The sequence below is a fragment of the Furipterus horrens genome, unplaced genomic scaffold (assembly GCF_987537825.1).
Source record: "Furipterus horrens unplaced genomic scaffold, mFurHor1.1.pri manual_scaffold_2, whole genome shotgun sequence".
NCBI classification, from domain to species: Eukaryota; Metazoa; Chordata; class Mammalia; order Chiroptera; family Furipteridae; genus Furipterus; species Furipterus horrens.
The window spans coordinates 159,500,621-159,526,559 of record NW_028327172.1 but is presented as its reverse complement, the minus strand read 5'-3'; the positions used below and the strand labels follow the sequence as shown (position 1 = coordinate 159,526,559).

The window sequence follows — 25,939 nt, the reverse complement described above, 5'->3', positions numbered from 1 at the left end:
CCATATTTGATTCAATCACAACCATGTTCTCTTTTTAGTTTAAGAATTTGAAATTTCAAATTAATACTACTTTTGTAGGAAAGAAAACACCATTTTATGTGTTATTAGATATGCAAAGCATAGTAAATATATTAGTAAAAGTTATTTAAATTCTCGATGCATCTTTAAATGTGAGAATATACTAAAGCAGATTTTCCAAAATGAAGTCTAGGGAGCAAACATTTTTTCATAAGATGTTAACAGGTATTTATTTATTCAACAACAAGCCCCATAAAATGGGATGGGGTAGGGGGATATATTCCTCCATAGGTAAATAACAAATATTGAGTTAAATTAAAACAGTATTCTTCAAGACTTCTCAGAACCTGTAATAATTTTTCATAGACATTGTGACTCTCCAAAGCAGTGGGAGATGAATATAGCTTCTTCCATTTATCACAATTATTTAGGTCTGGAATCATTTTTTAAAGTTGCATTATGCAGGACTAATGTGCTATGGAACACATTATATTAAATGCATTAATATTTAGCAAATACCTCTCTGTTTAAAATGTTCCAGCAACTATTGTTTTGTTTTGGTTTCACTAAAAACTGGAGAGTAAGATATATGTGTTTATGTGATAGTAAGAAGTGTAAAAGAGGGAGAGTGAGTGTGTGTATGATACGTGTAAATGGGTTTGGGGAAATATGTTTTATTTTTTATTTATTTTTTAAATAAATTGATCATCATTAATTTTATTAAAACCCCCTTATAAAATTGAGATATTATAAAGGATGAGTTAAAAAAAGAAAACAAGTGTGTGAATGAGGTTACCTTTCTCAACACATTGTTATTTCAGCGAAATGTCTGTGGTTCTTCCAAACATAAGGATTTCTTTTATTCTCATTTTTTATTATGATGTACTTCAAACATACAGCATAATAGAAAGGATAAGAAATTGAAGATCCTTATATCTGCTAGCTAGTCACAACAATTGCTAACCTTTTGCCATGTTTCATTTCTGAACTATTATTTTTCTTTTTCTTTTCTTTTAATTTTACTGTTTTTCTATTACAATTTTCCCACTTTTCCCCCCATTGCTCCCCCCCACTCAGCCCACCCCTCTCCCACAGTCAATCCCCACCTTGTTGTACATGTCCATGGGTCATTTATACACATTCCTTTACTAAACCCTTCCCCTACTTACCCGTCTCCTCCGCCCCCCTGCCCCCCCACCCCCCCATAACTGTTATTCTGGGGAAATATGTTTTAAAGTGAATTTTGATATTATGACATTTGGAAGTATATGTATGAGCCATTGTAGACTATGGACATATTTGACTTCCAGAAATATTTTACAATTAATATAAATTGAATGTGTTGAAACTCTCAGTGTGGATTCAACTCTACCATTATCTCTATCTTAACTTTCATTTATTTAAAACTATGAAATGTTAGTCTAAAAAGGAATAGATTAGGAAAATGAATTGGGTTATCCTCTTGGAAAATCTTTAAATACAGGGAAAATGGACATTCAGTCCCACCATGACCTTGACCTAGCTCAGAGCTGTCTAGGGTTAGAATAAGCCTAAGAGGCAAAACTCTATGCTTCCAGGTGATCCTAATGGATAAACTTAGGCGAATCTGAGTCCTGGTAGCTTTGGTTATCAAGAACTCAGAAATGAAATAGCAACAGATACTTGAGGTATAGTTTCCTCCTTGGCTTACTATTGAGTAGACATTTGTAAAGTTGTATTGAGATAGCTATTGAAATTCTTGGTACAATTAATTTGATAATCTAAAGCCTGTAGGTCTTTTGATTTTCTTCTTTGTTCTTTTTGCTGTTTGCTTTCTGCCTATTTTCAAAACATGGTGTCTTTACCAGATACTAATTTATCAATCATTAGATGGCCTCTAAAATCTTTGTAGTTTATATCAAGTTAATTGTACATATTACCCCTGTTCCCAATTTCTGTAGATAATAGTTAGTTATTATCCATAGTTTCTGAAAAAACTGAATCCAAAGACTGTTACATAAATGGTTTTTGAAATGCTGTTCTATCATTTGTAAAATGTGTGGCTTTCAGAAAGCATTTTGGAGTGCAGATATTTAAATGACCTAATTTATAAAACCGCAGGTTATATGATAATGACTACAGTGCTCTGTAATCTCATATTTTCCAGAAGCTCTATAAAAAGCAGATGCTGTTACAGATTTTGTCTAATGTCATTATTGAATTTTCCCTTTAGCAACTTAGCAATTTGGTTAACACACCATGAGAAATTATAGTCAGGAATATTTTAAGGCATAGAGCATTTACTCTCAAATTGTGAAGGATCAGAAAAATAAGTTAAAATTTAGATCTTTCTGAAGTTGTATATTAGAATATATTAAGAAAGTATACCAGTGTGTTTTCTTTATACACGTATTCTATGTGTGACAAAATGGTTCTTCTACATCTTTTTAAAGAGAAAATAGTTGTCTTTGGGCTGTAGTGATTTGCTATGTTTTATAGTGAATATAAGTTTAATTCTGTGGTGAATTATGAAACATTTAAAATTTGAGATGGATATTTTGAGCTTATATTAATTTGGATCACTGATCATTATGATGTGTTGCTCTTTATCTTTACTAATACTTTTTGCCTTTAAGTCTAGTTTGATGTTAGTCTTCCTTTAGCAACTTTCTTTTGGTTAGTGTTTGCTTGGTGAACCTTCTCCTTTTTCTTTCTACATCGTATATGCCCTTATTTTAGATTTGTCTTTGTAAGCAGCATATGGTTCTATTCTTATTTAATCTAGAGGCTTAATTTTGCTTACTGGAGGGTTGAATTTACTTACATTTAACTTCGTCTATTATTTAAGTCTCTTTACTTCTTTCCACTGTGCTTTTATTGTGAAGTATTTTAATTTCACTCATTTTAAGCTCCATAAGCCTTACTTTCTGTTTGAAATATCACTGTTTTTTGACTTATCCAAATACTTATTCTTTTCTGGTATTTTTTATTTCTTGTATTAGGCTCAGAGAATTTCTTTATAGTTCAGATTTACTAGTGAAAATTCTGTTCTAACTTTTCTGAAAATTATTTTTGAATGATATCTTGGTAGGTTTTTTTCTCTTCAGTTCAAGGATATCTTTCCATTGTACTCTGACTTCCTTTTTTGTTGTTGTTTTTTTGTTAAAGGCAGCTGGCAGTTCACTTGTTCCTTTGAGGTTAGTATGTGGTTTTTTTTATTTTCTTATATTTGGTTCTTAGCAAAACCATAACTGATGTCTTTGTGGCAGGAGATGTGGTAAGAACTTTGATCTGGGCTAGCCTGGCTTTTAGACTCTGGGACTATTCTGTTTCTGTTTTGCCTTTTGTCCTGGGATATAGCCCTGACTCAGAGGCCTAGCCCTTTTGGAGGTCTCATCTACCAGTTGGGAATTTACCAGAGCCCTTCACCTTGGCAGGATCTGCACTTCATGACACTGTGAGACTGCCAGAATCTCTGTTCAGCTTTGAGCTTCCCTGCTGTCACTTTTTCATGTTTTTCACTCATTTTATCTTTTTTTGTGCTCAGTTTAGGAGTTGACATACTCTTGGGAAAATTGTATAAAGAATTTCACATTCCATTTTTCATGGTTCTTTCTCTAGGATCTTGAACTGACATGTTTAGGCCAAAGGCTGCAACTTTATCATCTGTCTTGTGAATCAGCAGATGCTTTGCGGGAAAAGTGGAGGTGAATATGGGGTTTGCACCAGGGCATCTCCATGTTCTCCTTCAAGATCTTCTAGCCACCTTGGTTATGCTCTGATGCCTACAGTTTATTTATTTATTAATTATTATTTTTTACTTAGGATATTTTATTTTATATTATTCTGTTAACAATTGTCCCAGTTTTTCCCCCTTTGCCTTCCTGTGCCCTGCCCACCCCGTACTCCCACAGTCAGTCCCCACCCAGTTGTCCATGTCCATGAGTCATTTATACCTGTTCTTTGGCTAGTCCCTTCCCCTTCTTTCCATCATTACCCCTCTCCTCCCACTCTTCTGGTAGCTGTCAGTCTGTTTCCATGCCTTTGGTTCTGATTTTGCTTGTTAGTTTATTTTTGTTCATTACGTTCCTCTTATAGGTGAGATCATATGGTATTTGTCTTTCACCAACTGACTTATTTCACTTAGCATAATATTCTTCAGTTCCATCCGTGCTGTTGCATATAGTAGGAGTTCCTTCTTTCTTTCTGCTGCACAGTATTCCATTGTGTAAATGTACCACAGTTTTTTGATTCACTCCTCTACTGATCGGCACTTAGGCTGTTTCCAGCACTTGGCCATTGTAAATAGTGCTGCTATGAACATAGGGGTGCATAAGTTCTTTTGAATTGGTATTTCAGGATTCTTAGGGTATATTCCCAGCAGTAGAAAAGGGGGCACGAGCATAAAATGGAGTAAAAATAGCCTCTTCAGTAAAGGACGTTGGGAGAATTGGACAGGGATATGCAAAAAAATGAAACTAGACCACCACCTTACACCGTACACCCGAATAAACTGAAGATGGATCAAAGACTTAAATGTAAGTTGTGATACCATAAAAGTCCTAGAGGAAAACATAGGCAGTAAAATTTCAGGTATCCCACATCGTAATATTTTTGCTGATATATTTCCCAGGGCCAGGGAAATAAAAGAAAAAAAATAAACAAATGGGACTACATCAAATTAAAAAGCTTCTGCATTGCTAAAGAAACTATCATCAAAATGAGAAGGGAACTGACTGTATGGGAGAACATATTTACCAATGATACATTGGACAAGGGTTTGATCACCAAAATATATAAAGAACTCGTACAACTCAATACCAGGAAGACAGATAATCCAATTAAAAAATGGGCAAAGGACCTGAACGAACACTTCTCCAAGGAGGACAGACGTGGTGGTGGGGGGGTGTCCATAAGCATATGAAAGAATGCTCAACATCACTAGCCATCAGAGAGATGCAAATTAAAGCCACAATGAGATACCACCTCACACTGGTCAGAATGGCCATCATCAACAAATCAACACACAACAAGTGCTGGCGAGGATGTGGAGAAACAGGAACCCTAGTGCATTGTTGGTGGGAATACAGACTGGTGCAGCCACTGTGGAAAACAGTATGGAATTTCTTCAAAAACTAAAAATGGAATTGCCTTTAGTTTTGTATTTAATCCAGCTTTTATAGTTAGTGCTCTAGGCCAAAGGATTAATCTGATACAAACAGCCCCTCTATGAAAGGAATGATAGCTTTGCAACCTTATAATTTTAGCAGTCCTAATTCATTATTTCATTAAGATTTACAAAATTGTAGTATTCTGATTCTGTTATTTATTTATTTTTTACTGAGGTACTTTTAAATCAAAAATCTTTTTCATACCAACTGCTAGATTCTCTGAGGTACAGCTCTTACATGAAGGTTAGAATACCATAATATATGCTTCATTCTCTTAACAATTTTTAGACTAAAGAGTTTCTTCCCTCACATTGTCCAAAGGTGAGCAGTTTTTAAAAAAATTAAAATGAACTGATAGTCTTAATGACACTTATGATAAATTATTTACTGATGTTAACTCATGCATTTAAACATACTATATTGTTTGTCCTTCACTAGAAACTATTACTATGTTTTTAGTATTCAAATTGTCTTGCATCATCCCAAACTTGGTTAATGGGAAGTTCTTTAAGTTGCAACTTGGATCCTTTAGTTACATCCCAGCCGTTCTGGCTTCCTTGCTTTCTGGGCTTCTAGGTTTATTTTATGTTTCCATTCCATTATAAATTTCCTTTGGCAGGATATTGTGTTTAGAGACCATAGTCTAGATGCTAGTGAGATGGTAATTGTGTTCAGGCTTTTCAGAGGACAGTCTTTTTTTTAAGCGAAAACACTTCTTTTTTTTACAAATCAAATTTAAGATTACAGCCTTTTACTCAGACTCTTTGATTCTCACAAGTCAGGGACACCCCTCTAACCCCTCCCCCCAAAAAACAAATAACAGAATTATCTTCTGGAGGAGGATGGACCCCTTGTAGTGCAGGCTTCCCCTCCTAGGTGAGCATTCTAGGAGCCCATCTGTATCATTGTACCAGTTGGTGTTGTGAGAGATTACCTTCAGCTTCAGTGAATTTTTTTGAAGATTCTTTTAATACATTTGCCCATTTCATGATGAGTGATTTATGAGCACACCTACCTGCACCTCGCTGAGTGTTCAGCAGTTTTTGACCAAAACAGCATGACCTCTGTGCCCCACCCTGCCTATTCACCTGATCTTGCTCTGAGTGACTGTTTTTGTTTCCCTGGATGAAAAAAGTTCTCAAAGGGAAACGTTTTGCCAGTGTGGAAGAGGTGAAACAAAAAATGGCAGAAGTACTAAAAGGCATCAAAATCGACGAGTTCAATGACTGTTTTGAGCAGTGGAAAAAGTGTCTTGATAGGTATATTGCATCCAATGGAGAGTACTTTGAAGGTGACTGAAGTTTAAACACGTAAGAATAAATACACATTTTTTAATAAATAAATTGTTTTGTTTTTGTATTTTTTTCTTATGCCAAACATCTTCATTCCTAATGTCTTTTACTTATTTGTTCCATTTATTTCAGGATACTACCAATAATATTGCTAATAAAATGATTACTTAAGAACATTTAAGATTCCTTTGCATTTCTTTGTTTTCCTTAAATATTCCAATAAGAATGTAACAATCCAGATTCTTTTGTCATTAAGCTATCAACCTGATACATCTTTAGTCCTTTTATTTGTAATTCAATTTAATTAATCCAGTTCTGTATATTCCCGTATGGATAACCTATTTTTACTCTTTGGTTTGTCTCCCTCTTATTTAAAGTATAAGCAGACCCACATGGATGCCTGTGTGCATGAATGTGTATGTGTGTATTTTGTATATCCCAGCCCAGATAAATGGTACCAAATTCTATGTACTATTCTGCTTTTAACAGTCTATCCTAGAGGTTACTTTACAGCAATATATGGATAGATTCTTCATTCCTTTTGTCCAGCTGCATGATACTTGTGTACATGTATAGTAGTTTATTCCACAAGTTTCCTACTGATGGATATATGGATTGATTTTTATTTTTTTCTTTATTTTTTGCTCTTTAAACAATGGTATATCTTTTTGTGTATTTATCAATATTTCTTTGGAACAGAATCCAAAAAACAGGCTTATTAGTTCAAATAGTAAATGTATGTCTATGTCTTTTCAACATTTTATTATGAGAAATTTCAAACATTTAACACAACTGAAAGAATTTTTCAGCGAACACCTTATACCTAACCTGCTACCTATGTGCCACCTAATGGTAGTAGCATTCATTTACCATCCATTTATCTAATCCGTCTATAAACTGTACATCCACTTATCTTATTTTTGATGCTTCTCAATGTGAATTGAAGCCATCTGTACTCTTCCCCTAAGTATTTCAATGCACTTATCACTAACTGGAACTCAATGTGTACAGAGATTTTCTATCTTGATGTAATTTTTACATACAATGAAATAACAAATAAGAGGACATTTGCTGAGTTTTGATAAATATGTATATATATGGAACCCAAGCCTCTGTTGAGATGTGGGAGATTATCATCAGCTCAGCAAGTTCCCTCGTGTCCCTTCAGTTCATCCTTGATCCTACCTTTTCAGAGACAACCACAGTTTGTGTGTGTATTTTTGATATATAATCTTTAAGGGACTTTGAATCTGTTTTAGTCATGTGTTGAATTTATTTCCTAAAGAACAATAGAGAAGTTAAGTTCTCTTTTGGAGAGAGAGAGGGGGAGAAGAGAGAGGGAGGGAGAGAGAGGGAGAGAGATTTGAGGGGTATGCAACTGTTATCATTTATGGTCTAGATTTCGAAGTTACCAACATGGCAGATTTTTAATGTTTTTCCTCCTTTTATTTCCGTAAGCACCCCTGCTACTTTGGAACAGAACTACATAGTTTGTGAGCTGCAGCAAAAAATAAGTGTACTATATTCCTTTTTGAGAAGCCACCTGAAGAAGAAAAGTATTGTATTTTTCTCCAGTTGTAAAGAGGTACTGAGTGTTTTTATTTCTTAAGATATTCATGTTGAACCACCCTTTTAAAATACTAACTTTCAGTTAGAGACTTAGCAATTCCTTTTCTATTCTAGTAAATACAGTGCTAGATGTGGTGAGGGGTCTGTAGATAGAGAATCCTGTGTCTTTGTGGATGAAACTATAAGCTGCATGAAGAATGTAACTATCTTTTTTACTTCTGTATTGGTAGTAGTGCCTAGCACAATGCTTATTAGAACATAATAGCCCTGCAATACTGGTAGAATGAACACTGGAATGACTAGACTAACCAGAGGTCTTCATAATCTGAGACTTACCTACCTTCCATGAATATTGAACTGAATATGCCATTTATTCTCATGCTTTCTTATCTTTGTTCATGCCAGTTTTTGGAATGCCATCCCTGTATACCTTCACCCCAATTCTTGGACAATATTTAATGTTGTTTAAGGTTAAGATCAAGTGTTATACCTGGAAGTCCTTCTTCTTTTCTTTTTTTTTTTAAAGATTTTATTTCAGAGGGGAAAGGAAGGAGAAAGGGAGAGAAACATCAGTTGGTTGCCTCTTGCACACCCCCAGCTGGGGACCTGGCCCGCAACTCAGGCATGTGCCGTAACCAGGACTAGTTTGCAGGCTGGTGCTCAATCCACTGAGCTGTACTGGATGGGGCTGGAAGTCATTTTTTGATACTCCCATTCTCCTTGTTAAAATCAGCTTCTTCCCCCTATCCTTCTGTAGTGTTTATATATTTATTTAGTTAATAAACATTTATTCAACACTACCCTTGTGCTACAAATAAGGGATTCAGTGACGTGAAATAAAACTAGCTTTCTTCCCTTTCATAGAAGAGACAGTGATTGATTTTTGTCACTTTTTCACATTCCCTAGTGATATAGTTGTTGGCATATGGTAGGTTGATTCTAGATTTATAACTTTTGAAATAGCTTAGCATGATAAATATGAGGATGAGTTTTCCTCCATCTTATGAAGAAGATAAGTAGTGGTCTCTCATTTTACCAGGTAAAGAATGACTTCTTATTTTTGTTTTAGGACATATTTTAGATTTTTAGAATTTTACATCTCCTAAACAAAGGATGTTTTTGGTATCTATATAAAAGGCAATAAGTTTGAGCTTATGTTTAAAGTTTCTACTCCATAACACTACTTTCCATTTTGTCACATTGGATGAAGTATCTACAACCAGTCCCTCTACATGTGCCCCAGATCTTTTCTCCTGCACATATCCTGCCCTGTGTTTCCATTGTCTCCCTGTTATTCTTGAATGTTGCCTATATTAAGAATAAAAAACCAGTCTCATGTCCCTTTCCAGTCACTTCCTCTTCTTTCTGCTTTTCTTCACAGCAAACTCTTCTAATGATTTTTCTTTACTAGCAATATCACTGCCTCGTCTCCTCTTCTCTCCTCAGCCCTCCAGAGTCAGCCCTTATTAAGAGATACAGCTTCCCAAAGTCAGTGGTCAGTCATTAGCCCTTATCTTATCTGACCGTTGGGAAGCATATTAAACAGTAGACCATTCTCTTCTCCTTGAAACATTTCTTTAGACCTCTGAGACTCCACACTAGTATGTTTTTCCTTGCCTCAGACTATTCTTTTTGCCTTCCTTGCCAGTCTCTTACCTGACCACTGCAGTTGGAAGTGCTTCAAATCTCTGTACTCTGCTCTTTTTCCATCTAGACTCTTTCTAGGTAATCTCTTCAGTTCCATGGCTATCAATGCTCTCTATATTCTAGCAGCTGCAAAATCCATATCTTAAACCGTGACCACTTTCCTGAGCCCCAGGTGTGTGTATCTACTTGATTACTAGGTATTTCCAATTGAAGGTCTAGAGAGCACCTCAACTTTTAACATAGGAAAAACAATTTTATATTTTCTTTCCCTGGTATCTGCTTCCTCATCTTGATAAATGACTGAATTTTTAATTCTTATCCATCTTTATTCATATTCAGTCTGTTGATAACTCTCCTTAGCTCTACCGCTTTTCACCACCCCTCGTGTGGCACTTTACTCTGAACCATGCGTAACTTTTTCTTACTCCTGGTGGGTCTCTGCATTCCTTTACTTTCTTTGCGATGGTCATTCCACATTATAGCAAGAGTGATCTTTGGAAAATGGAAACTGAATATGTCACTGCCTGCTGCAAACCTGCCAGTGACGTTTTCTATAAAATTTTGAGTTAAAATTTAAACTTCTGACTTAGGCTTTATTCTATAGACATCTTCCACCTCAGCCAGTTTTTTCAAGAGCAGGAATTCAAGGTCAGGCTTGATTTGGGAGATTCCAATTGCAGAAAGTTTTCATGGACTCAATTTGCACTTCTTCAATTTCCGTATCTATTTTTCTGAGGTTGGTTTGCCTGTGGGGGCATTTGTGGTCTGCAGCTTCTTACTTCCCATCTTCTTTTCATGATAGTTCTTTTTAAAACTTTACAAAAGAAAGACGTGTGGCCATCTATCTGTAACTTTATTGGTTCATTGTCTCATGGTCAGAGAACCTTTATGGCACCAGGATCGCTGCTCAGAAAGTGAATACTCTACTAACAAGGTAACAAGTCATATTGTATTCAAGGTGGTTTCCCATTCTTTACGTTCAATAAAATTTGAAGGGAGACTTAATGGAGTTATTAGTTGATAGAATATTACAAATAATTTTATCTGTTATGATTTTATAATTTTTTAAGAACTTATTGAGTTAATTGGGGTGACATTGGTTAATAAAATTATATAGGTTTCAGGTGTACAATTCTATAGTACATTATCTGTATATTGTATTGTGTATTTACCACTCCAAGTTAAATCTCCTTCCTGATTTTGAAGTACTATGAACTTTAAAGTTCATTCCCGTCCATTTCCTATGTTTCTGCGAAGAGATATTCTTAATACCTACATTAGAAAGAGAAAATAGGTATAAAAAGATGCTGTACTTAGTCTCAGTCTAGCAATCCATAGTAATCATTTATGAATACATAAAGACAAATAGTTAAAACTATTAACAATCAGGCCCATTTAGATTCATAAGTTGAGATGACATAGCACCCATTATTGTATAACTTCCAGATCTTACAACTATAAAATTATTTTTTATGTCTTAACAGATTAAAAAAAAAATCAAATTCTAGCATTTCTTGCTTTGCTCAGCTCTATACTAATAATAATTGTAGTAATAGTTTAATCCAAGAAAAAAATTTTAATGCAGCTTATGGCCACAGGAAATTTTAAAATGTTAAAACTGATATACATAGTTTTGTTGTATTACAGAAAATCATGAATTTTGATAAAGTATTCAAAAAACTTTAAAGCATACAATTATAAAGATAAAATTCTGTGGGGTCCAGAAATAAGAGTTCAAGGAGGAGAAGAAATGATGTAAAAATGTTTACTGTTAAAGAGGAGTTTCTTCACATTGTTTTAACTTTAAAAAAAAAGTCTTAGTTTTTTTAGAACAGTTTTAGGCTCGCAACAAAATTGAGGGGCCCTCTCTAACTATGCATAGTATCCTCATTATTTTTACATATTTAAAAAATAATTTTTAGTGGCTATCAAATTCCTCTGCTATTTAGAATCTTTTGGGTACATATAAGAAGTTTTAAGTATTTATTTTAAAATACCGATAGCTAATACACCAAATAGTACATTTTTTGCAACCAGTTACATTTGGAAAAATATCAGATATAAACTTAAAAATGTAAGGGGGGGCATATTTCTTTTCAGAATCGTTTTAGGAAATAATGTGAGCAAACATGCTTTTAACACCATAACTCTACTATGTATTTCTTTCTCTGCTCTGTATATCTTTAATTAGTGAAACTTGTGTTCCTAATATATTTACACTGTTCATCTTGTAGCTTACTTTGCTACTGCTACTCAGAAGCATTAAATTCATTTTCCTGTTAATGCCTAGGTTCAATATTTGTATCGAGTGTTCTGCCGGCTACGTCCTGGGATTTCTATCCTTGCTCTGCATGGTCGACAGCAGCAGATGAGAAGAATGGAAGTCTATAATGAATTTGTTCGCAAGAGAGCTGCAGTACTTTTTGCTACTGATATTGCAGCCAGGGGGCTGGGTAAGAAAGCTTACGAGAAAATATTCTGTGATCATGGGAAATGTAATTTGATCATAAATAGGTAGATTTTGGGAATTCAGACAGTTCAACTCAAATAATTGGGCTTTCTTATAAGAAAAAAAAACAAGTGATTTGGTAGCTGAGATGATTAACATTAAGGATACATCAGTGGATAGGTGAACTTCTAGCCAAGATGGAGGCATAGGAAGACACCCTCTGCCTCCTTGCACAACACTAAGAAGGATTACATCTACCTCAAACATAAAACAACCAGAACTACCAGAAAATCGAACTGCATGGAGGTTCAACAAACAAAGATGTAAAGAAGTAATAGTCATCCAGTCAGGTACGAGGGGCAGGGCTGGGGAGCTGAGGGGAGAGGACACAGTGTGGTGGTAGCAGCAAGGCAGTGGCTATGGCTGGCTGGCTGACCGAGCAGTTGCACATTATAAATGCTGGGAGGGACACATGGGGAGTGACGCCAGTCCCAGGCTAGACCGCACAGCTCGTGGTTCCAGTGCTGGGAAAATAACGCCTCATAGCTTCAGACTGTGAAAACCGGTGGGGGTTGGGGCAATGGAAGAAACTGCTTGTCTCTCAGGAGAGTCTGCTTAGAGGGCCCCCATGGTCCTAGAATGTCTGGGAACTATCACCAGAGCAATAGCTAGAGGGGCACCAGTTGCATATGGGAAGCAGGAGAAGTGACTGGAAAAGGGGTGAGTGCTGAGGAAGAGGCGTTGTTTCCTCTTAGACCCCTCTTCCACATACAAGGTGGTAAAATGTGTTGCCCAGCACTGATGAAGACCGAAGGATCCACCCCTTACAATGTAACAGGTGTGACAACTCTACCTAAGACACGGAAGTAAGCTATAGGGAGGCTGTCAAGTTGAGGAGACAGAGACTGTGGCCCAAAAGAGGGAGCAGATCAAAGCTCCAGAGGGAGAACTAAGCCAGGAGGATATAGTCAACCTAACAGATGCAGCATTCAAAATTCCAGTGATAATAATACTCAGAGAAATGATTGAGTACAGCAAATGCATAAGGGAAGAAGTGAAAGCTATACTAAATGAAATGAAAAATAATTCACATACAACCAACAGTGAGGGGAAGGAAGCCAGGGGTTCAAATCAATGATTTGGAACATAAGGAAGAAATATACAGTCATCCAGTGCAGAATGAGGAAATAAGAATTCGAAAAAATGAGGAGAGGCTTAGGAACCTCTGAGACAACTTTAAATGTACCAACATCTGAGTCATAGGGGTGCCAGAAGAAGAGGAAGAGCAAGAAATTGAAAACTTAGTTGAAAAAACGATGAAGGAAAACTTCCCTAATTTGGGGAAGGAAATAGACATATAAGTCCCAGAAGCACAGAGAGTCCCAAACAAGCTAGACCCAAGGAGGACCACACCAAGACACATCATAATTAAAATACTAAAGGTTAAAGATAAAGAGAGAATCTTAAAAGCATCCAGGGAAGAGAGTTATCTACAAAGGAGTTCCCGTAATACTGTCAGCTGATTTCTCAAAAGAAACTTTGGAGGCAAGAGGGGAGTGGCAAGGAGTATTCAATGTGATGAAAAGCAAGGACCTGCAACCAAGATTACTCTATCCAGCAAAGCTATCATTTAGAATGGAAGGGCAGATAAAGTGCTTCTCAGGGTGAAGCTAAAGGAGTTCATCATTACTAAGCCCTTATTATATGAAATGTTAAAGGGACTTATTTAAGAAAAAGAAGATCAAAACTATGAACAGTAAAATGACAACAAACTCACAACCATCAACAAGTAAATCTGAAAAACAAAAACTAAGCAAACAGCCAGAATAGGAACAGAACCATAGATAATGGAGATCATATAATGATAATGGAGGATTATCAGTGGGGAGAGGGAAGAGAGAGAACAGGGGAAAGGTACAGAGATCAAGAAGCATAACTGGTAGGTACAAAATAGATTGGGAGACCTTAAGAATAGTAAAGTAAATGGAGAAGCCAGAGAACTTACATGCATGACCCATGGACATAAACTAAGGTCGGGAAGGATTACTGGAGGGAAGGGAGGTACCAGGCAGAGGGGGGCAAAGTGGAAAAAATGGAAACAACTGTAATAGCATAATCAATAAAATATACTTAAAAAAAAGAACAAAAGGATACATCAGTGTATATTTTTGTAGTATTTCCATCTTGTGCTCTTATTATTTCATGATAATAAGTATTATCATAGAATCATGAGGTGCCAACAAAAAAGAAAACCAAGAGTTAAAAGATATGAAAAAAAGTGTTTCTTTGTAACCGGAAACTTAGTATTACAACTTACGAAAAATTGATGAAAGTCAACCTTTTCACCAAGCATTCTAGTTTTTATTTTAAAATCATAATTAATGTATTTAAACTTTCGAAAAACCACTGTGATAATATACAACTGGTGGCTTTGTGGGGGTTGAGTGAGGTATGGAAGTAATTATAGGAAAACTGGAGATAAGAATAAATGAGATGAAAATAAATAGGTGGTAATTAGAGTTCTTCAATCACTTTATTTTACTGTGTTAATTATGACAAATTTTAAACACACAGAGAAGTCTAATGTACTGTAATATACTACACACTTTCAGTAACTATCTTTTTCATGATTCCTCTTTTCCTTCTCCTTATTCCTCTTGGAATATTTTAGTATTTTAAAGCATATCTCATGATACCACATTAGTTTATTCCCATGTAACTGGAGGTGGTAGATAAGTATGCATGTTTTTAAGCTCTCTAGACTATATTGTTATATCATGACTTGGTAGAATCAACATTTTGCATTTACATTGTTTTGACTGTGTTATTGTTGCTAAGGGAAGTAGTATTCTATGATTGTTTCCTCTTTTGTACTTTCTTTTGTTTTTTTCTTTGAATTAAGAATTAATATTTGCTTTGTTTTGTTTTCTAGTTCTAATGGTTCTCAAGTATCCCAGTAGATGAACTGTCTTAACAGTTCAAAAACAGTCTGATTCTTTTTCTCTTAAGACTTTTTCTTCTGGGAGTCTCTGTCTCCAGCTCCAGTCTAGACTGGTTGCTCCATAAGCCTGATGTACATTTGTTATCCTGGGACTCCTTTTTCCAGATCTTTCCTGAATTATTCTTTAAAAAAAAAAATTCTTTAATAACTTCTTAAGAAAGATTACATGGGAGGTAAATTTTTTGTTATTGCATATCTGTGTCTTATTCTTGAATGATGATTGGGATGGGACTAGAATTCTAGGTTGAAATAGTTTTATATTATAGTTTTTGCAGATATCTTGGAATATTGTTTACTCTCTACTATCTTGATACTATGGTGATTATCAGTCAGACCCACAACTAAAGTTATTTAATGTGTTAGTAAACAAGCATATATATAACTATCAAAATTTTAATAAAAAATGTTTATATTTCATTATAATTTTCCTTTTGTAGTCCTATATGTTTTACTTCATAAGAGTTCAGTCTTGATCTCTGTGGCTTAACTCAGTTGGTTGGGCATCATTCCGCAAAGTGAAAGGTTGCCAATTTGATTCCTGATCCAAGGGTATGTGCCTGGGTTGCAGGTCTGGTCCCTAATTGGGGCGTATGCAAGAAGCAACCAGTTGATGTTTCTCTCCTCCCCTTCTCTCTCTCTAAAAATAAATAAAATTTAAAAAAATGAAAGAAAAGGTTCATAGGCTTCAGCTATAGCACAAAAAGGTCAAGAGCATTTATTCTAGTTTATTTTAAAAAGTTTATATGAATGTATTCATAAGCAACATATAGTAATTTTTTGAGTGTTTAAGAAGTTTACATAGATAATATTATGCATTTGTCTATGATTTGCTTTTGAAGTCTTTCTACGTTGATGTATAAAGATCCAATATATTTTGTAGATTGTCATAGCATGAATTTATTTACTTTTAATTAATTTATTTTAATCCTCACCTGAGGATATATTTGTTGACTTTTAGAGAGAGAGGAAGTGAAGGTGTTCGGAGGGAGGGAGGGGGAGAGATTTAGAGAGAGTGAGAGAATGAAAAAAAAAAAAAAGAAAAACGCACATCGATTGGTTGCCTCCTGTGTACACCTTGACTGGGGATTGAATCTGCAACCTAGGTATGTGCCCTGACTGGGGTTCAAACTCACAATCTTTGGTGTATGGGATGATACTCCAACCAACTGAGCTACCCAGCCAGGGCATAGTATGAATTTATATAATTATTCCTCGAGTAAAGGACATTCAAGTTTGCCTTTTTAATCCAAAAATGTGCACTGGATATTCTGAAGCTCTATTCTTATGTAAATGTTTAAGTATTTCTTTAGAATATACCAGTATCTTTTTTAAACTTTATTTTGTTCTTAAGTTTTCTCAGTTAATTTATTTTTTTAATGAGCAACATTTGTGTATAGGTAAAAGTGAGTTATGAGATAAAGCAATCCCTACTCTACCCCTCCTTACTCTTCAGAAGCAACTACTTAAATCTGCTATTCTGTTGGTATTTAGTTTTTTATATTTCTAAGTAATAATCTTATCCTGCCATTTCTTAATTTTCAAGTTTAGAAATTATCTAAAGATTTCCTTTTTTTCATCTAACTATCCTCCTACTTTTTTTTTTTTTTAAGTGCTCAGTCCTTTTTCTATGATGGAAAGTGATCTGCAAAGTTCACAACAGATTTTGCTAGGAAATTAGGAGAGGGACTTAATTTGAATGGAGATGGGAATAGCAAGAAAAATAAACCTTTATTTAAATTTACAAACCAGTTTTATGTAAGTTCAGTAGGAGCCATGAGAAGTGCTTCTTTTAGGTTATTAAATATCAGGATATTTAATTATTTGTCTAATACAAAGCTGTCTGTCACTACTGTGTCAGATAAGAAGTGATCTTCACATGCAAACACTGTTATTAATTTTAGCTCCCCTTTTCAAAGAAGTGTTTATTATCTCTTGGTTCATGCAATTAATTTTATTTTTGATAGAGTTCACAGATGTTATCTATCAGTTTGATGTGACAGAAAGTCCTGGCAAGCAATATTGTAAAATAAAAATAGTGCAGCAGGGCAGATCTTAAACTGATTTTCTAACTTGATGTTCCTTCTGTACAGATTTCCCAGCTGTGAATTGGGTTCTTCAATTTGACTGTCCAGAAGATGCCAACACGTATATTCACCGAGCAGGTAGAACTGCCAGGTAGGTGTACTTGCCCATTTCCTTGCTTGCGGTACTATCTAAATTAAAAAAAAAAAAAAAAAAAAAAAAATTCTTCCTGAACTACAGACAATGAATGGAGGAATTCAGGTAAGTGAGTACTTGTTTGGCATTTTTGTGGTGTAGTTTAAGAGCAACTGGTCAGCTGTTGGAAAGTCATTAAGGCTGAGATTTGATGGCTACTGCTGAGAAAAATACATGAAGGCTTTATTTTAGTTTATTTGTTCTAACTTTCTTTACTTACTAGGCTTTTTACAAGAACTGCTTATTGAACATCATCTCACTGAATCCTAATGACACTTCAGTAAGGTATAAGAATGTTATATTCAATACCTATTTTCAGAAATGGAAACTGAGTCTCTGAGCAGTTGAACGATTTGTTTTAAGATCCACAGAGCCAGGGTTTGAATCCAGGTATTCTGACTCCTCTAGTCTGGATCTGCGCTCTTACCTTCTGTGGTGTGGGCTCTGCGAGGGAATGTGGTTTTGAGTTGCAGGTTCCTCTCTTCCTTTTTTCTTTTTTTTTTTTTCTAGTGTGGAAATTAGAGACATTGCTGGAGGCTAATCTGAAATACTCCCTTTTCTTTATATGTCCCCACTTTCTACCCTATAAAAGCACCCTATGTATGCCAGCAAGCTATGGGGAAACTATCTGGGAAAGAATAGCAAAATCTTAATCATTTGGGAGTAAATGGCACAGAAAGGTATCTGAATGAATGAAAAGAATAACAAGTGTCATTGGTATTGAGGTTGCAGGGAAGGTGGGAGATGAATGATGCCGGTAGAACTGTAAATGGTTAGCCTCTTTCTGGATAGCATTTTGTAATTCTTATCAAAGTCTTTGAGTTCTTCCTTTTGACTCAGTAACTACACATCCAGACTGATCTTAAGAAAATAAAGAGATAAAAAAGTTTCAGTAAAGATGTTCATCTTTCTAATATTTGCAATGGTTAAAAGAATTAGAAACAGCCTAAATAATAATCACAATAAGATTATGGTTAATTATGATTAGCCAGAGATTGATTATTTGGTTTTCCATTTTGTTACCACTTTCTTTCTCATCAGAACTGGATGACTGAGTGTTTATAATAGGGATGTCTGTGAAACACTGATGTTTAATGATGGAAGACACACTAATTGGAACAACAGTTACTTCGGATTTTTAAACCACCAACTTTTGCTTAATGATTTCCAAGGGTGGCAGGATTTTTGGACCCAAGATTTAAATCCTCATCTAAGCAGAGACTCATTCTCCAGCAGGGTTTGCTCTTCCATTTGCCTCCATCTCTTTCAGCAAGTGGCCCAAGTGTTCTCTATCCCTTGTTTATCTGTGAAGTCCCTTTGGTGATTAGTGCTTTTAAATATCTTTGTGTCCATGATTCTTGGATGGTATTAAAGAATTTTTTTTCTTTTTGTTTATGTCTGGTGAATTCTCTTGTTTCGGCTTAAGTGGGCTTAAATATTTTTTGAATTTATTAACTTTTAGCACATGGGTACTCACTTAAATGCTTTTCTTTAGACCAATATGAGAAGAGAGAATAGTACAATAGTGAAAAACAAAACTTAAAAATAGAATATATGTACCAGAGTGTTCAAAAGTAAGTTTTTTTTTATTGCAGTTATATAATTTGAATAAGCAATGGGGTTAGATCTGGGTTCTCTCTGTATTCAGACAAACTTGCCTTTAGAATGATGACATTTCGATTTTAATGGGATCTAAGTAAATGAGACCTAGGTAGAATAGTAGCCTTGTTTTTCATTTTATAAGAAGGTGCATGGTGTATCAGTGGTCTTTGATATGTTGGGTACATGTTCAGATTATCTTCTATAGTGAGATATTCAAAAGTTTTTAGTTGTGGTTGTTGGAATGAATGCTTCTCCATTGTTGAATTCTCCTCAACAAATGTGTAATAGGTATGGATTTGTACAGGTACCCATGGACCTGTGGGCCTCTAGGTAGATAAAGTGGGAGCTAGTCTCTCACTAGTATATTAGACTAGGGCATACAGGCTTTTAGATGTGCCATTGGTGCTGACATAGATGGGAAAACTGATTCCATTATAGAAAATGTTGAGCAGTATTTAAAATTATTCTTCCTATATGAGGATTATTGGACATCTTAGTGTTTCAGGAAAATGCCCACGAAGGGCAAATATCTCAGATTCTTTTTTCTGGAGAAGTTATTAAAAATCTTAATGTAGTTGAGCCCTGGCCAGTATGGTTGAGTTGGTTGAAGTGTCATCCCATAACAGAAAGGTTTCAGGTTCGATTCCCGGTTGGGGCAGATACCTAGGTTGCAGGCTGTGTCCTTGATCCCTGATCCCCAGTCTGGGTTTGTAAGAGTCCCTTATGATCCTTGGTCCAGGCATTGGGGGCAACATATCTATGCTTTTCTCTCACGTTGATGTTTCTCTCTTTCCCTTCCTCTGTCTCTAAAAGCAATAAACAAATGTATCCTGGGGTGAGGATAAAACATTTTTTAAAAAAGTTATGTAGTTGAACGTGCCATGGTGAACATGAAATTAGTCTTAATGACTGGAGATGAAGAGGAGGTACAACAGCACCAAGATTGTGTTTTAAGAGAGAGAATACTAATTTGAAAAACTATTGTAATGCAATTTCTAATGTGGTCATTAATTTTTAAATTACAAGTCTGTTTGAGCCTTCATAAGCAATTAAAAATACTTCGAATTGACACTTTCAGATGTCTAGTGAATGGAATGGTTTAGGATATGTAATGTTTATTTTTTTCTTTGTCAATTTAGTAAAAAATGACTAAATTGCAGTTTTTAAAAGTTGCCATTAATGGGTTTAGAGGTAATTAGAAAGTTTCGTGGGCCATGAGCCCGGATAATTGAATTGAATAAAGGCTAAATTAAAAATTAAAAATAATTAAAGACATTTGTATATGCTGTAATTAAAACCAGGTTGGCAGATAGTGTTTGCTTTTGGAATTGAACTGTAATATATGAATATAGAGAAATGAATTCAGTGCTTTGTGTCAAAATAGCTAAGGTCTGAGGAAATCAGTTTTTCTTTCTTTGTTTTAGCTAAGTGAAAATAAAGGATGATTCGGGTACTTGTTGCTTTGAACTACTTATTCTGTTTTAATTTATTCACCTGTCTAAAGTTCTTTTGATATTTAACAATTGAGAAAAATTTCCCTCTGTTTTCCATAATCATCCATACCTTTTTTTTTTTTTTTTTTTTTTTTTAACACATTGGTCTCCTTTAGGGACAAATAAGGCAAGAGATCCAAATCTGGTTTTATAAAGCTGTATTCTGTAATACTTTTACCACTTAAAAGTGATTGTCTTTAGGGCTTGCAGTTTTTGGTACTCACAAAATCAAGCTCTTCTAACTTCTTATAAAAACACCCAGTTGAAAATAATTATTTGTGAATACAAAGTAGGTATATATCAGATACTTCTAATTTTTTAAATGCTTTCATTTGGGGAGGAGGGGGAGGTCCATAGGTCTTCATGTAACTGTTTATATTGGGAATCGATATATAAAAGATGGGAGTCTATATAACTTTTGTTTTCTGGAGTACAGTAGTGGTAAAATCCAGGGATATTCCAGCTCCGCCCTATTACCTTGGCTGCATTTTGTGGATCTCAGATTTTGTTTGGGAGTGATTTAGGTGATTCCGCTAGGGGGCAGCAGAGGACAGTTCTTTTCATTGCACACTCACTGGGAGCAGTTCGGATCAACCACAGCAAATACGCATATGGAAAGTGGTTTAAATTTCTAATGGGATAACTTGTGAAGAGTTTATGATGCTTGTTTTGTGGAAAGTGCTGGTACTTTACGGAATATATAATGAAGAAAAATTTATATGTCTTTAATTGGTTTGTAAATTAAAATAATAAAACTGAAAAGAAAATTTCCATGAGCCTTAATTTACTGAAGCATACTATGTGTATCTTAGTTTTAAGATAGGAACAATCTTTGCCAGTGAAAATTCTTACTTTCTTCATTCCTTTAGCTTAGATTTACAAAGAGTCTGTCTAAAGTCCATTCCACCTATATAGAGGCTGGTGTTTCTTTACATGGCCTTATGCCTTTGTTAGTATCTAGAATTTAAAGCTTTAAAAAAATGGGCAAAAGCAGTTCTTTATTTTGCATCAACAAGCATTGAGTAGCTGGGGTAGAGGATGACCATTCTAGCCACTGACGTAGGTAAAGGGGCTGATATTTCTTAGGAGCCTATTATTTCCCAGACACTTCCCACTTGCTTTCCTGCTGTCCTCAACACAGCAGGCAGAGTGAGCCTTTTAAAACACAAGTCATATCATGTTACTCTTCTGATGGCTTTGCATTTCACTCAGAGTAAAAGCCAATGATCTTATGGTCTTATACTGTGCATCCCCCCTCCAGCCCTATTTCCTGTTATTCTCCACTTGTTTGCTGTGCTTCACACTGGTCTTGCTGTTTCTGTTACATGCCAGGCATGTTTTTGTCTTAGGGCCTTAGTATTATTTGTTTCTTCTGGAATGTTTTTTTCTTAAGTATCCACATGGTTGTCTTTCTTACCTTGCCTCAACCACTCATCCTTACCTTGCTCTATATATTTTTTTCATAGTACTTAACACCTTTAAATATACTAGAGCATTTACTTGTATTGTTTGCTTCTTGGTCTCTTTACTAGAATGTAAGCTTCATAAAGGCAAGGAAGGTTGTCTACTTAATTGAGGTGCCCTGAGTGCTTAGAATAGGGCCTCACTCAGAGTAGACACTTGAGATAACACAATTAGTTTCTCAAATCAGATGCATGAATTAGAGATCTTATATAATATGTTAATGAACTATTTCAATTTTACAAATTACCCCACAATTTAGTGGCTTAAAGTAAGGAATTGTATATGTATTATGGTTTCTGTGGGTCATCTGGGTCTCTGGCTGTTGGTCAATCATATATTCTTAATCTATTAAAACTTAGTTTAGTCTATTTTGTGTGTGTGTGTGCGCGCTACGGTCAAGGTATCACACAGCACTTTGAAATTCAACTGGGGATGGATCCTTTTCTAAGCTCATTTGCTCTTTGCCAGGATTTGTTTCCTCATTGACCTGCTCAGAGGTGCTTCTTGGTTCCTTTCTTTGTACATTGTTGTCCTCTTCTTAGGGTTTCTCACAGCATGGCAGCTGGCCTCATCAGAGAGAGCAAATGAGAGGGGAACAGGAGTAAGATGCAATGTCTTTTATGATCTAGACTTGGAAGTCACACTCCATCTTATCTGTAGTTTCCTAGTGGTTACACAAATTAGCACAATTCATTGTGTAGGGGGTAACTACAAGAGTGTGAATACTGGGAGGCCTGAATTATTGGGAATCATTTTAGAAGCTGCCTAATACATCTTGTGTCAAACTTTAATAATTTCAAGGAAAAAACTAATCACGAGGTATATGGGAGGCAGGAAAAGGTCTAGGACTTCCATCACAGTTGCACTCATCTATTCTTGCACATCATGGTGTGCTCTGGCCCAGACTAACCTTAAAGTCACTGAGCAATATGTGTAGCTTATCACTTACACAAATGGGCCATTGATGTATTCAATTATGAGGTTGACTATAGTGACCTACCTCTTGAATCCATAGACTGTAAACCTGGTACATCCTGTTATTAATATCTCATAGATGAGGACTCTCACACTAGCAAATTTATGATGTTTATTCCCAAGGAGGCCTTTCACTAGTATGCTCATGGGGAGATTTCACTAATATTTTTTATTACAGTAGTCCCTCTCTATATCGCGGTTCACTTGTCGCGGCCTCACTGTATCGTAGGATTTTAAAAATATTATATTTACTTATTTATCATGGATTTTTTGCTATATTGCAGGATTTTGCAGTACTGTATACGTATGTTAAAGTTACGTAGGTTTAAGAGTGTAGAATATGTTTAAGAACATAAGTAGTGTTTATAAAAGTGTGGAAAAGGTTAATAAGGGACTGGGAAATGTTAATAAGGGACTAAGAACGGTTTGTAAGTGTGTGGGAAGGGTTTATAAAGCCTTAATATATATATAAATACTAAAGTAAATGTAATGTTCCTACTTCGCAAATTTTCACCTATCATGGGGGCGTCTAGAACGTAATACCCGCAATAAGTGAGGCAATACTTTATTTTAAGCCAGGAAGACTTGTTGCCTCTCCTGCACCCACACAGGGAGCTTAGCCACTTCCTAACACTCAATAAATATCTGAGTGAATAATGAATAAACTCATTTAACCTTTATAATAGCCTCATGGAAGAGATCTTATTAGGGAACTCTTACTCAGTTATGAGGTAAAATATGTCCAAACTGAATCAGGAAGTACCAAGGCTGAGACTATACTCAGGTCTTTCTGACTCTACAACTTGTGTTCTTGCCAGTGTGCCCAAAGCAGCTGGTGGTGGTGGTATTATTATTATTAATTTTTTTTAAAGAAGAAGCAAGTTCCAGGAGTCCAGGAGTCCTTATTGTTTGACTAGCAGAACACAAAGCCAGGCAAAAGTTCCCAAAGAAATGATGGCCAGTCTCACTGCTGTTTGCCTTGTGGTCCTTCATCTTTTCAGCACTTAACATGTTTTCATTTAAAGATAGTAGACATTTACTTTGATCACCAATGCAGTCCAAAGGTGAATAAATAAATGGATTATCTTTTAACACCCCACCCACCCCCATGCTCCTTTAGAAGAAAGTGCTAAATGTCTCTTTGTAGCCTATTTGGCCATAGTTGTCTCACCTGTGGTTTTAAGAACAGTCTACAACTTAATGTTTTGAGAGCTTTTCTTGAACTCTAGCTCACTCTGTTAGAGCAGTCCTGCTGATTCTGCTGATAGTCTCCAAAAGGTGAAGATAACTGGGCTGAAGGCAACTGGGAGGGGCCTTTAGCAAACTGAAGACCATTGGGAAATTGTGCAGAGGCAAATCTTTAATTAAATCTAGAGTAAAGCTAGAATAAATCTTCTCGCTCCTTTAGTTAAAGCTAGAAGAATGCCATCCGTCTCGGCTGACTCAGCCATGGCCACTGGTCCATTTCTTGTGGTCAGGATGGTTCCTGTTAAATCTCCACTCATGGTGGAGTTCTAGGGTCCCTCCTTCCCTCTGACTTGAACCATACTGAGTTGATCATGTAAAACAGATGTTGCCAGACTGCAAAGCTACCTCCCGGCTGCGGAGCCCTGGTTTTCATAGCTGTCAAACTCCCTTGTAGCCTGTGATTTACTCCCACTGTTGAATAGCGAAAACCTTTGATTGCTTGGAAGGTACCACCACCTGTGGTACCCATCGTAAAGACCCCACCACAGTCATCACAGTTGGCCAGGGGCAGGGCTCTCATGCATACTCCTCCATCTTGACCCCAAAGCATCTGTTTTTGTTTAATGAAGTTTAGTTGCTGCTCCTCCCATGCAGTGCTTTTAGACTGCATGAAAGCCAGGTACTTGGAGAAGTAAGGTAGATCACTTTAATTTGCTATCATTCATGATCATGCATTAAAATATATGCATTTTTTTCTTCTTTATTTGGACATAAGAGACACATATCCCACAGCACAGTTGATCAGACACTGTCCATAAAAGTCAAGAAACTGGATTTGGCTCTGTCATCTGATGGTTATGTACCCTTGGAAAAGTTGTTAATCTCTTTAAGTCTCAGTTTCTTCTGTAAAATGGGGTTAATCATAGTTAACTCAGTATCCTGAAAGTATACCTCTAGGTGGTATCAGTACTGCTTTTAAATGGGTTTTCTTTTTGTTCAAAATCTATTAAAAACTTAAGTCTTAAAAATATTTTTCTGGGGAAAGTTGATAGTGTTTAATGATTTCCACATTTGACCTGGGAATGCCATAAATCCTTGTTCTTATCAGTGTTCTAGAAGCTTTCTATGCAATATATGTTAGCCAGTTTGCTTTCTTCCAGTTATTGAATGATGGACTTCATTTGTCAAACTGTTGAGCCTATTGTGATATACTTGTTCATGTTTCCAAGATCTTCGACTGCAGATGTATTTCCCTGTCTTTCTCTTTCTTAAACCTAGTGTACAGTCTTTATATATTCTGTGAGCCAAAGATACCGTTTTTCCTGGAATAAGCTTTCCTTTGTACCATGTGCAGGAGGAACAGAACAGTTGGACTCTGATTCCTTTGGCTGTCTGTCTGCATGGCTGACTGCACTGTTCTTCCACAGTGGCAGGAATCTTGGGGCTGTTTGCCACAGGTAAGGCTGAGGCATAGGGAGAACAGGAGAAACAGGGAGGGGAAAAAAGAAGGGCTGTGGAATACATGTGACTGACAGTTGTCTCCATTTCTCTTCCTCTTGATTAGACTTGTGTTCTGAACAGTGACTAGTGTGTTAGTAGTTGCAGGAATAGAATTTTAGATCCTTAAGGGACCTAGATTATATCATTCAAATTGTATAACTTACCAATAAAAAATGTGAAATATAGTGATAAAATGACTTGTTATCCAAGGTTATGAATAGTACAACTAGGATTTAAAATTAGTTCTTTGGACCCCAAATTCAGTATTTTATATACTGATGAAGCAATTTTCAACTTTTTTCACCTCATGGCACACATAAACTAATTACTAAAATTCCGCGACACGCTCCCTCAAAATTTTTTTTGCTGATCTG

General features: G+C 35.8%; 1 protein-coding gene and 1 pseudogene across 1 annotated transcript in view; one reads left to right on the top strand and one right to left on the bottom strand.

The window, feature by feature from the left end:
- LOC150019815 (putative ATP-dependent RNA helicase DDX10) overlaps positions 1–25,939 on the top strand; it is a 313,984-nt gene that overhangs the window by 16,663 nt on the left and 271,382 nt on the right. The window contains exons 7-9 of the mRNA XM_090266690.1: positions 7,919–8,045; positions 11,967–12,129; positions 17,217–17,301. Of these exons, the coding sequence (XP_090122816.1) occupies positions 7,919–8,045; positions 11,967–12,129; positions 17,217–17,301 (375 nt within the window). The remainder of the gene's footprint in view (positions 1–7,918; positions 8,046–11,966; positions 12,130–17,216; positions 17,302–25,939) is intronic.
- LOC150019816 (mitochondrial import inner membrane translocase subunit Tim17-A pseudogene) lies at positions 24,103–24,659 on the bottom strand (annotated as a pseudogene).